This window comes from Salmo salar, chromosome 25 (genome assembly GCF_965601325.2).
Source record: "Salmo salar chromosome 25, fSalSal1, whole genome shotgun sequence".
Taxonomy (NCBI): Eukaryota; Metazoa; Chordata; class Actinopteri; order Salmoniformes; family Salmonidae; genus Salmo; species Salmo salar.
Window position 1 is genome coordinate 50,211,789 of NC_138315.1, and position 13,173 is coordinate 50,224,961.

Here is a 13,173-nt window from a genome sequence, read left to right on the forward strand (position 1 = left end):
GCATGGTGGTGGCAGCATCATGCTGTGGGGATGTTTTTCAGTGGCAGGGACTGGGAGACTAGTCAGGATTGAGGGAAAGATGAACAGATCAAAGTAGAGAGATCCTTGATGAAAACCTGCTCCAGGGCGCTCAGGACCTCAGACTGGGGTAAAGGTTCACCTTCCAACAGAACAACGAGTTTAAGCACACAGCCAAGACAACGCAGGAGTGGCTTCGGGACAAGTCTCTGAATGTCCTTGAGTGGCTCAGCCAGAGCCTGGATTTGAACCTGATCGAACATCTCTGGAGAGACCTGAAAATAGCTGTGAAGCAACGCTCCCCATCCAACTTGACAGAGGTTGAGAGGATCTGCAGAGAATAAATGGGAGAAACTCCCCAAATACAGGTGTGCCAAGCTTGTAGCGTAATACCCAAGAAGACTTGAGGCTGTAATCGCTGCCGAAGGGGCTTCAACAAAGTACTGAGTAAAGGGTCTGAATACTTATGTAAATGTAATATTATTGTTTAGTTTTTTGCAAAAATATCACAACCTGTTTTTGCTTTGTCATTATGGAGGTATTGTGTGTAGATTGATGGGGGGGGGGGACAATTTAATATATTTTTGAATAAGGCTGTAACGTAACTTTCCGAATGCACTGTAAGTTCCCCAAATAAGGCGTTAGTAGCCTACAGAACCCCGCCGCCTGCCTAGCCCACAGAACCCCGCCTAGCCCACAGAACCCCGCCGCCTGCCTAGCCCACAGAACCCCGCCGCCTGCCTAGCCCACAGAACCCCGCCGCCTGCCTAGCCCACAGAACCCCGCCGCCTGCCTAGCCCACAGAACCCCGCCGCCTGCCTAGCCCACAGAACACCGCCGCCTGCCTAGCCCACAGAACACCGCCTAGCCCACAGAACACCGCCTAGCCCACAGAACACCGCCTAGCCCACAGAACACCGCCGCCTGCCTAGCCCACAGAACCCCGCCGCCTGCCTAGCCCACAGAACCCCGCCGCCTGCCTAGCCCACAGAACCCCGCCGCCTGCCTAGCCCACAGAACCCCGCCGCCTGCCTAGCCCACAGAACCCCGCCGCCTGCCTAGCCCACAGAACCCCGCCGCCTGCCTAGCCCACAGAACACCGCCGCCTGCCTAGCCCACAGAACACCGCCGCCTGCCTAGCCCACAGAACACCGCCGCCTGCCTAGCCCACAGAACACCGCCGCCTGCGTAGCCAATAAAACACCAATGTCTGTCTAATGTAAATAAGCCCTGGACATTGGACTCTGACAGCTCATGCATTCAGCTAACGGGGGAAAAAAACCTAGGGATCTTCATTAAAGTGTAACCTCAGTTCTTAGTACTCAGTATTGACTCAACCCAGGGAGGGGATTTGGTAAATGTTGACATACTCAAAGATTCTCTTTCCAGATTTCCCTCTTTCCATTCTTCCTGTCATCACTGATCAATCCTGGATCAGAATTCACCCCAGAAGGGTGGCGGTAGGTAGCCTAGTGGTTAGAGCGTTGGACTAGTAACCGAAAGGTTGCAAGATCGAATCCCCTGAGCTGACAAGGTCTGACATCTGTCGTTCTGCCCCTGAACAAGTCAGTTAACCCACTGTTCCCCAGTAGGCCGTCATTGTAAATAAGAATATGTTCTTAACCTGTTGGGGCTCGGGGGCAGTATTGAGAAATTTTGAAAAAAATATGTGCCCATTTTTAACTGCCTCCTACACCAACTCAGAAGCTAGGATATGCATATTATTACTTACACATTCGGATAGAAAACACTCTGAATTTTCTAAAACAGTTTGAATGGTGTCTGTAAGTATAACAAAACTCATATTGCAGGCAAAAACCTGTGAAAAATAAATGTAAAAAAATTGATTTTGTGACTGTACTATTTAGTGTCATTGTTTTATAGATACCATAGTGAGAAAGGATTCATTTCGCAACACCTACGGCTTCCACTAGATGTCAACGATCTTTATAAAGTTGTTTGAAGCGTCTATGATAAACAGAGAGCAAATTAGAATGCAAGGAAGTTGACATGTCGTCACTTCATTTTTTTGCGCCTGCGCATAAATCTGAGAAGCGTGAGTTTGTCATTAATTGTTTATCAAGACATAGGATAGGTTGTGTGAAAATATTACTGATGTTTAACGTTAAAAATGGACCAAAAGATTAATGCTAAACAACGTTTGACATGTTTGAACGAACGTAAATAGATTATTTACTAGGTTTTTTTTAGCTTTTCGGCGTGATTTTACAACCCCCCCCACCACGTTTTGTGGGAGCATAATGAACGCTAACTACTTGGTGTTATTTGGACATAAATTATGAACTTTGTCAAAAGAAACCACATTTGTTCCGGACCTGGGATGCCTTCCGGACCTGGGATGCCTGCCTTCTGATGGAGATAATCAAAGGTAAGGGGATATTTACAATGTTATTATCGATATTAGATGATGCTAACTGTATAGCATAGCTTATTGTTCTTAGCATAGCACCCCGTTTATTGCAAAATGTGATTTCCCAGTAAAGTTATTTTGAGATCTGGCCATTCGGTAGCAATTACGAGATGATAATATATTATTCTTTGAATGACAATATTATAATTTACCAATGTTTTCGAATAGTAATTTTGTTATGTTCACCGGAAGCATTTCAGAGAAGAAAAAAATCTGAATTTCACGCTACTGTAAAATGCTGTTTTTGGATATAAATATGAACTTGATGGAACAAAAAATGCATGTATTGTATAACATAATGTCCTAGGAGTGTCATCTGATGGAGATTGACAAAGGTTAGTGCATAATTCTAGCTGGTTTCTGCTTTTGGTGACGCCTGACCTTGAATTGAAAATGGATGTTTGTACTTTTGTGGCTATGTACTGTCCTAACATAATCTAACTTTATGCTTTTGCCGTAAAGCCTCTTTGAAAATCGAACAATGTGGTTAGATTAAGGAGATGTTTATCTTTTAAATTGTGTAAAATAGTTGATTGTTTGAGAAATTTAAATTATTAGATTTTTGATGTTTTGAATTTCCAGCCTTGTTAGCAATCCCGACTCGGGGTTCATTGCTAACCTGTAGCCCCAACAGGGCTTACCTAGTTAAATAAAGATTCAATTTTTAAAAAAGGGGAGGAGAGTAGATGGCATGCTCATAAAAGTATTGGTACTGGGCCTTGCAAGCGGACTGTATTGCAGTGTGATACCAGGTGTGGGTACTCACCCCTCTTTAGGGAAACTCTGCTTTATCCCAACCTGGTGGTGACTAAGCAGCTCTGCCGTTTTAGAATTGAACACCTGAGGAGAGGAGAGACAGAGTTAGAGTGGTTCCTACTGTGCAAGTGATCTTAAAAATCAGATTTATACTGAACAAAAATAGTTTTAAAAGTGACCTGCAACAATTTCAAATGATATGAACTGTAAATCAGTAATAAGGAAAATCAGTCAATTAAAATAAATTCTTTAGACCCTAATCTATGGATTTCACGGGGCATGGATCAGAAAACAGTCAGTATCTGGTGTGATCACCATTTGCCTCATGCAACATGAGACATCTCCTTCACTTAAAGTTGATGAGGGCTCTTTGTGGCCTGTGGAATGTTGTCCCACTCATCTTCAATGGCTGCGCAACGTTGCTAGATATTGGAGGGAACAGGAACACGCTGTCCTACACGTCGATCCAGAGCATCCCAAAAATGCTCAATGGGTGACATGTCTTGTGTGTATGCAGGCCATGGAAGAACTGGGACATTTTCAGCTTGTAGGAATTGTGTAGAGATCCTTGCGACATGGGGCCGTGCATTATCATGCTGAAACATGAGGTGATGGAGGTGGATGAATGGCACGACAACGGGCATCAGGATCTCATCGCGGTATCTCTGTGCATTCAAATTGCTATCGATAAAATGCAATTGCATCCATTGTCCCTAGCTTATGCCTGCCCATACCATAAGCCCACTGCCACCACGGGGCACAATGTTGACGTCAGCAAACCGCTCACCCATAGAACGCCATAAAAGTGGTCTGCAGTTGTGAGGCCAGTTGGACGTACTGCCAAATTCTTGACAATGACATTGGAGGTGGCTTAGGTTCGAGAAATAAACATCAATTTTATGGCAACAGCTCTGGTGGACATTCCAGCAGTAAGCATGCCTGTGGCATTGTGTTGTGACAAAACTGCACGTTTTAAAGTGGCCTTTTATTGTCCCCAGAACAAGGTGCACCTGTGTAATCATCATGCCGTTTATTCAGCTTCTTGATATGCCACACCTGTCAGGTGGATGAATTATCTTGGCAAAAGACAAAATGATCACAAACAAGGACATAAAAAAAAAAAATTCTGTACAAAAGTTGAGATTAATAAACTTTTTGTGCGTATGGAAATTCTGGGATTTAAAAAAAAAGAACAATTCTTCTTCAGCTCATGAAACCAACACTTTACATGTTGCGTTTATGTTTTTGTTCAGTATAGGATTCATCTAGGCCCAATATGCTATATCTCAATTAAAAATAGATAAATCTAGGAGCGCCAGAATTTGTATGTTGTGCTCCTAACTTTTGCACCAGTGCTACCAACGAAAATGCTTAATTTAAATCCCTCTCCAGGACTATTCACATGTTGTTAAATGAACACTTCTCTTTCTATCAAAAAAATGTATATAAATAAAACATTTTTAAAAACAGTACTGCCACGTATGAGAAATACATTTAAGCATATATTTTCCAAGATAATCTTCGACATCATTTTCAAGAGTTCAACAAATCGGTTCTGTAACAGTTTGAAGAACACGCATCAGAACATTCCACATTCTGAAGCTAAATCAATATCCATCACATTATTAACAAAAGAGAAACTCATTATGGACTATATAAAACCGTGATGAAAGCTTTACAGACAAAGTTATGATACAAAAAAACATTATGGATGTTACATTTGGTGTGTATTACTTTAAAATAAACATTTCCCTACTTATCTCCAGCACCACCCCAACATGTGAAAACATCACATTTCTATGTTTTGTAGTGAAAAAGATAAAAGACAAGTCTTTCCAATGGCAACCAATTAGTAGGCAATTCCTGCTCATAATTGGTAAAAAAAAAAAAAATTAAACAAAAATAAAAAAGTTGTAATCACATGACGCACACCGATGATGTCATTAGAAACACTTAACATAGAAACACGTGATTTCCTCATATGCTGCTGTTGAAGAGATGCTGGAGACGATGAATATGAAGTTCAAAGACGGTGAAATTTTCCTTGAAACCCTTTACACTATGGATAGGGCTACATTGAAATGTTTCTAACAGAAGAAAGAATGTTAGCAATTTAAAAAAAAGGGAACAGTTTGGAGATTACGGCAAAAGGCGAGGATGCAACAGTTTGACAAGACACTTGATTTTACATTTACTGTACTTTTAGCCGTATTTGTTGATAATGAAATCTGAAAATACTCCGGATACATTTAGTAACATAAGCATATTCCCTGGAAAATCTAAGGTAGGGGCAACAGAAGACAAAACATATACAAGGGTTTGAATAAGAGGTCAAGCCAGGTGTTGTCCAAGGTTGCACACTTGTCCAAGGTGGCACAGTTCCTAAATAATTTCAATGCACTTTTATGACTCAAAGAAGAGTCTTCAACTATAAGGTGATTTTTTTTTTAGCTCTCCGTGCTGTTGAGAACACACCTGTAGTTGTTCAGGAAACAAAAAAAAAAAAAAAAAAGTGTGCACCTCGACATCACACAATTACTGTTGTTGTTTACGCCATCCCAAAAACAGCCATTATATAAATCACAGTCTGGATCAGGTGGACATCATTTAAAATGCTTTTTCTATTGCCAACATGAGTAGCTAAATTATTTTAAAAAATACAATCTTACAGTGTTAGGCTTTCACAAGGCAATTCAGAGAAGCAGATCGTCCTTTTTTGTGCACATTGATGGAATGCATTCAGATGTGTGGGCCGCAGCAAATATTCTTCACAATACAAACAAACATAGGCTCATTCTGTTCATGACAACATAGGGTATAAACGCCATGTTATCCTTGTAACTGTACATCAGTGATCATAAACTTTGATACTGTATATTCCATGAGATTTACTGTATATTCCATGATGTTATATGATAAAAGTACACACTTGAACACACAGGTGTTTGGCTTGCTTGTATGACCTCAAAGCGGTATTTATTATAATCCTCAACGTATCATCTTTCAAAATACATAGAGTCCTCGTAATTTACAGCATTTCCCCTCACTCAGACAACAATTTATTTTTGCAAACGTTTCCCCAAATAGCGGGAGGGATGGGGGCAACTTGTTGTTGTGCGCCGTGCTCAAGTTTAGAACGTCTGTCAGCCAAAACCAACACAGCTCTGTGAGCTCTGATGTCATATATAGCATGTTACTGTTCAGCCACTGTGTTCCCATTTAGGAGCTTATTAAAATGACAAAAATCTGCCATTTTCAACCCACATACAGGTACGAGCGTAAAGGGTTTAACAGCTCATCTTCATAAATAACACTGTGGGAAAGCTGTGAATGAAGAAACAAGCTCTGTGCGCTCGTTCAAAAAGTAATGAATATGATTGACTGGTCAGAAGTTTACATAGACTAAGTTGACTGGGCCTTTAAACAGCTTGGAAAATTCCATAAAATTATGTCATGCTTTACAACCTTCTGATAGGCTAATTGACATCATTTGAATCAACTGGAGGTGTACCCGTGGATGTATTTCAAGGCCTACCTTCAAACTCAGTGCCTCTTTGCTTGACATCATGGGAAAAATCAAAAGAAATCAGCCAAGACCCCAGAAGAAAAAAAAAGTGTAGACCTCCACAACTCTGGTTCATCCTTGGGAGCAATATCCAAATGCCTGAAGGTACCACGTTCATCTGTATAAACAATAGTACCCAAGTATAAACACCATGGGACACGCAGCGGTCAAACCGCTCGGGAAGGAGACGCATTCTGTCTCCTAGAGATGAACGTACTTTGGTGCGAAAAGTGCAAATCAATCCCAGAACAACAGCAAAGGACCTTGTGAAGATGCTGGAGGAAACAGGTACAAAAGTATCTATATCCACAGTAAAACGAGTCCTATATCGACATAACCTGAATGGCCGCTCAGCAAGGAAGAAGCCACTGCTCCAAAACTGCCATATAAAAGCCAGACTACGGTTTGCAACTGCACATGGGGACAAAGATCATACTTTTTTGAGAAATGTCCTCTGGTCTGATGAAACAAAATAGAACTGTTTGGCCATAATGACCATCGTTATGTTTGGAGGAAAAAGTGGGATGCTTGCAAGCCGAAGAACACCATCCCAACCCGTGAAGCACAGGGGTGGCAGCATCATGTTGTGGGGGTGCTTTGCTGCAGGAGGGACTGGTGCACTTCACAAAATAGATGGCATCATGAAGCAGGAAAATGATGTGGATATATTGAAGCAACATCTCTAAACATCAGTCAGGAAGTTAAAGCTTGGTCGCAAATGGGTCTTCCAAGAGGACAATGACCCCAAACATTCTTACAAAGTTGTGGCAAAATTGCTTAAGGACAACAAAGTCAAGGTATTAGAGAGGCCATCACAAAGCCCTGACCTCAATCCTGTAGAACATTTGTGGGCAGAACTGAAAAAGCGCGTGCGAGCAAGGAGGCCTACAAACCTGACTCAGTTACATCAGCTCTGTCAGGAGGAATGGGCCAAAATTCACATAACTTATTGTGGGAAGCTTGTGGAAGGCTACCTGAAACATTTGACCCAAGTTAAACAATTTAATGAGAATGCTACCAAATACTAATTCAGTGTATGTAAACTTCTGACCCACTGGGACTGTGATGAAAGAAATAAAAGCTGAAATAAAATCACTCACTACTATTAATCTGACATTTCACTGTTTTTGTTTTACTCTCATCATGCCAAGCAACAATGTTGACAGATAAACAATGTCTGCTTTGTTTGGCACGACTGGCAGGTGTTACATAACTGCAGGACATGCACTTACCTGAGAGATGGATGACTGTCCTCCAGCAGTAGATACAATGGAATTTACAGAATGAAAAAAATAGTGTGAAAAGTGATGCTCATTTGAAATAATCACTAAAGCAAATCAAATGTTATTGGTCACATACACGCGATTAGCAGATGTTATTGTGGGTGTAAACAAAATGCTTGGTGTTTCTAGCTCCGACAATGCAGTAATAATATAACAAAATTACACAACATATGTAATTTGCATTGTCTTACAGTCCGGGAAAGACAAATGCATAGTGGTTTAGATTGTCAGGTTTTCCTTCAGATACTGAAGGTGTGTTTCCTTCATCAATAATTCATTAACGTGTTACTTCATTGTTTTTACATGTTAAATAGCCAGGGACCAGCTGGACTCCTGTCCTCTATGACCATTTGAAAAAAGGAGTGCTTGACTTCTCACCCATAGGATAGTAGTTAATGTGTAGGCTACATGTTACACACACACTTTGGCGAGAGTTGGAAACATTGTCCAAAAACGGGATGTCCAGGAACTCATGTCGCTGGGAACACTGTGCATATTTACCTCACAACAGGACGAGTCAAAACAAAAAGCTAACCCCCTCTACAGAAATGGACAGCTTCTCGTTTAACCAAGACAAGTGAAACAGTAGCTCTTCACAGTTTATTCAGGTAGAGGTATAAAGTAGCGCTGCCACCAAGGTAGTGATCAATGGTGAGAGATCAGAGACATGGATTGTGTGTGTGTGCCATTTAGAGGGGGAATGGGCAAGACAAAATATTTTAAGTGCCATTGAACGAGTTAGTATAGTAGGTGTCAGGCGCACCGGTTTGAGGGTGTCAAGAACACTGCAACCAACGCTGCTGGGTTTTTCACGCTCAACAGTTTCCGTGTGTATCAAGAATGGTCCTCCACCCAAAGGACATCCAGCCAACTTGACACAACTGTGGGAAGCATTGAAGTCAACATCTCTGTAGAACGCTTGACACCTTGTACAGCCAAGTGTTTTTAATGTTTTGTACACACAGTGTATTTCCATGTCACAGTTCTTGTTTACGGAAAACAGACAGAAGAGAGCAGACTACCTGTGCTAATTAGCCATCTGCGTCTCTGAACACGTGTGTAAAAATGGAAGACAGACACCACAAACGTGCTGTCACTGAAAAATACTGGAGCCTGCAACCTACAGTAACCTGTTAAACAGTCAGCATAAGTGTGTATTTTTGCATTTGTGAAAATATTTTGGGATGCGACATGAAAAGTAGAGGGGTTTTGTTTCTAGACCCGTACTGCAATTGAGAATCGATTCACGTTTAGAGATGGAGCATTTGGCTGTTTTTTGGATTCCAGAGCCAATTTGCCATTAACAGAACATTTAAGGTCCATGGACGATAAGGAGTAACGTTAGGTTTCTATACTATTGGGCTAGGGTCGGACAGTCTTCCTGTGTAGGTTAAGACACCACGGAGCCGGAGCAAGACATGGCTCGGAAAACATACCTCAATCCAGGGATGAGAAATGTGTTGAACTCTGAATTGTCCCATTATCTCAACTGTTACACCAAGAAGATTGAACAACTGCTAGTGTTTCCCCCCAGTAAACTGCTGTGTTCGTTCTCATGCTTAGGTACCAGAAGCCACAGCAGACATTTTAGAACGGCAGTGTCAGCCAATCAGCTCCTTTGTTGTTCAACGTGACATTCCATAATGGCTGCTGTGGCTAGTGCTAGCTAGCTAGCTAGCATGAGGATGAAAACAGCAGTTTACTTTAAAAAAAAAAATACTATTAGATGTAAAGTCCCCTGTTTAGGGGACCTGTGTGGTTCTGATACCGGTTCGGACCGACATTTTCACTTATAAATTGATCTGTGGACACCGTAGAGGGAAATGGTTTGCGTTGAGCAATAGCCCTGGTTCCCACGGACACAGTAGTATATTTTTTTGCTCTTCCGACTGCCTAGCAACTCCTGGCTGAACCCTACTTCACAGCCACTGACACAGCACATGCCTGAACTCCTTATCTTAGCACAGCAGGAGAGAGTGGTTTCATCACTATAGTACAATCAGAGATCAATTTATAGCCATTAAATCAAATCGGGGAAAAGATTATTCATAGATTTTAAAACGAAAACACTTTGTTTGGACAAGATTAATATGAGATGAAAGGCGAGTTCCTAACGAGTTCAGGAAGAGCTCTGTGTGATGTCCACAGTGGTTGGGGGCAGATGTTTTGATCAAGAGATAGTCAGAAAATATACACATTTTCTATAACACTAAATATACACATTTTCTATAACACTAAATATACACATGTATTTCACAGTTGTAAGGAAAGTGAAATTTTACAGTTTGTCGTTTTACAATTTGATTATAGTATATTTTGAAAGTATACAAGTGATTTCAAGCCTTATTCATAGTGTTAAATAGGGAATATTTTTTTTGTTTAAATCATAGTTGTACTTGCACTTGTGTCCTCAAAAAGGGACTCAACAATTTATTTTAAAAAAATAACAATTTACAGAAAGGTGAGATTGTAACCTTGGAGTGTGCATTGGGGCGGCAGGTAGCCTAGCGGTTAGAGCCAGTAACCGAAAGGTTGCTGGATCGAATCCCCGAGCTGACAAGGTTTTTACCTGTCGTTCTGCCCCTGAACAAGGCCGTCAGTGTAAATAAGAATGTGTTCTTCACTGACTTAAATAAAGGTTAAATTAAAAAAAATATATACAATTTTTTTTTTTTTAAATCACTAGTTATTGTTGATGATTCTCATGATAAATAATTACTTTCGGGGATTACACGAAGTTAAAATTAAGAGTTAAAAAAAAAACAGGAGAACGTAACTCATTCATAACTCAGAGGCTTGTTGTGACTTTGCCAACTTACCAGAAACCTCGTCGAGCTTGTGCCTTGATCGATAGCTGCGACCAGGGGCTCCATCGTGATCCTCTCTGAGTAAGACGCGGTGGACATCCTTTCTGTTCGTATCCGTGGTGATCAATTTCTACAAGCGCCGGTGAACCGGTGGTCGGCTTTATATGACTCACTGCTGGCAGTCTGATGAGACCATGCGAGAATCCTTCCAGTGACGTTGATAAAATCCTATCGGTTGTGGCAAGTTTGTGTTTGACGAGCCGTCAGAAGGCGTTGGCCTGGTGCTGCCCAATCAAATCCGGGGGCACGTCCAAACAAAAAAAAACGTTCAACGAGTTTAATTCACCGGGATAAAGGCCGCATTTAAAACAGGCCATTGAAGACAACTGGGAACTCGCATAAAAATGTTTTTAAAAAACGAGTACCAATGGGAAAAATCTTTTAAATGGTCATCCAACTCGGGAATTGCAAATCGGAAACTCGGATATTTTTCTAGACTTCCGATCTGAAGATCGCTGAAGTCGTGATTTTTTTTCTCTCTTTCCGAACTCCCAGTTGTCCTAAAAGCACCAAAAAGTCACCCCCTTTTACCCACTGAGGCAGTGGGTTCATTTTACAGCAGTGATTTGGACATAAAAACGTCCAATCATCAATCACTAAAACGGATATTTGAGCTCATCTGTATCTTATCATAGGTTATAACTCCGCAAACGAACAGACAAGCGCACAACTTCATCCTACTCAACATTTATTTACAGTCTCCATCCGCTTTTCAGAAGGAGCCTTTATTCTGCAGTTGTCTATGTGGATCAGACTAACAGAACATCATCACAGATCAGACTGTAAATTCTCCTTGTGATAAGAGGACAACCAGAGCCCTAAAATAGATCACAGCTTAATATTTGGTCTGTCAGGAGTCTGCTGCCTCTCAGCTTCTGATGTGCAATGGCAACTATTTGCGATTCACTTAAAAGTCCAATGTGACTGTTTTCATCTCAATATCAAATCATTTCTGGGAAATCATGAATAAATACCTTACTGTGATTGTTTTCGATTAAAATGGTGATGTCACCAGGCAGCCCAAAACTCCATCCCACAGGCAGAAATCTTTTCAAACAGCTTTTACACTAAAAGGGTATTATCATCATTTTCAAAATGTCACCATATTATTCCAACCTCATAGTGTGGTATTATATATAAAAAAAAAATATTATTTGAAATTGATCAGAGTGGTTGAGTGTTTGAACAATCCACAGCATGCAAGGAACGCTGTTAATTGAAATTGTCATCTGAACTACTGTGATCCAGTAGGCCTATGGTCATCATGACACTCAGCGTTCTGTGGAAACGGGGAGTTTATCAGATGTACTGTAACACAATATAGCATCATGTGATGCCAGTGATAGTCTTGGTTATGTGTAATGGTCATGAGTATCTTGGATAATAATTATGTAATAAAAGAAACCAAGAGGTCAAGAGTCCAAGAGGTCCAAGGAACAACTCTCTCTCTACCAGACCACACCCCCTCTCTACCAGACCACACCCCCTCTCTACCAGACCACACCCCCTCTCTCTCTCTCTACCAGACCACACCCTCTCTCTACCAGACCACACCCCCTCTCTACCAGACCACACCCCCTCTCTACCAGACCACACCCTCTCTCTACCAGACCACACCCCCTCTCTCTCTCTCTACCAGACCACACCCTCTCTCTACCAGACCACACCCCCTCTCTACCAGACCACACCCCCTCTCTCTCTCTCTCTACCAGACCACACCCTCTCTCTACCAGACCACACCCCCTCTCTCTACCAGACCACACCCCCTCTCTCTCTCTCTACCAGACCACACCCCCTCTCTCTCTCTCTACCAGACCACACCCTCTCTCTACCAGACCACACCCCCTCTCTCTCTCTCTACCAGACCACACCCCCTCTCTCTACCAGACCACCCCCCCTCTCTACCAGACCACACCCCCTCTCTCTCTCTCTACCAGACCACACCCCCTCTCTCTCTCTCTACCAGACCACACCCTCTCTCTACCAGACCACACCTCCTCTCTCTACCAGACCACACCCTCTCTCTCTCTACCAGACCACACCCTCTCTCTCTACCAGACCACCCCCCCTCTCTACCAGACCACACCCTCTCTCTACCAGACCACACCCCCTCTCTCTACCAGACCACACCCCCTCTCTCTACCAGACCACACCCCCTCTCTACCAGACCACACCCCCTCTCTCTCTCTCTACCAGACCACACCCCCTCTCTCTCTCTCTACCAGACCACACCCTCTCTCTACCAGACCACAC

General features: G+C 42.2%; 1 protein-coding gene across 1 annotated transcript in view; it reads right to left on the bottom strand.

Annotated features, from left to right (window-relative positions):
* The window catches only part of LOC106586902 (glycerol kinase), a 28,749-nt gene extending 17,577 nt beyond the window's left edge, over positions 1 to 11,172 (bottom strand). The window contains exons 1-2 of the mRNA XM_045707369.2: positions 10,873 to 11,172; positions 3,216 to 3,289 (exon numbers count right to left, since the gene is read on the bottom strand). Coding sequence (XP_045563325.1) covers positions 3,216 to 3,289; positions 10,873 to 10,959 — 161 coding nt within the window. The 5' untranslated portion in view covers positions 10,960 to 11,172. The remainder of the gene's footprint in view (positions 1 to 3,215; positions 3,290 to 10,872) is intronic.
* Between the last annotated feature and the right edge of the window lie 2,001 nt (positions 11,173 to 13,173).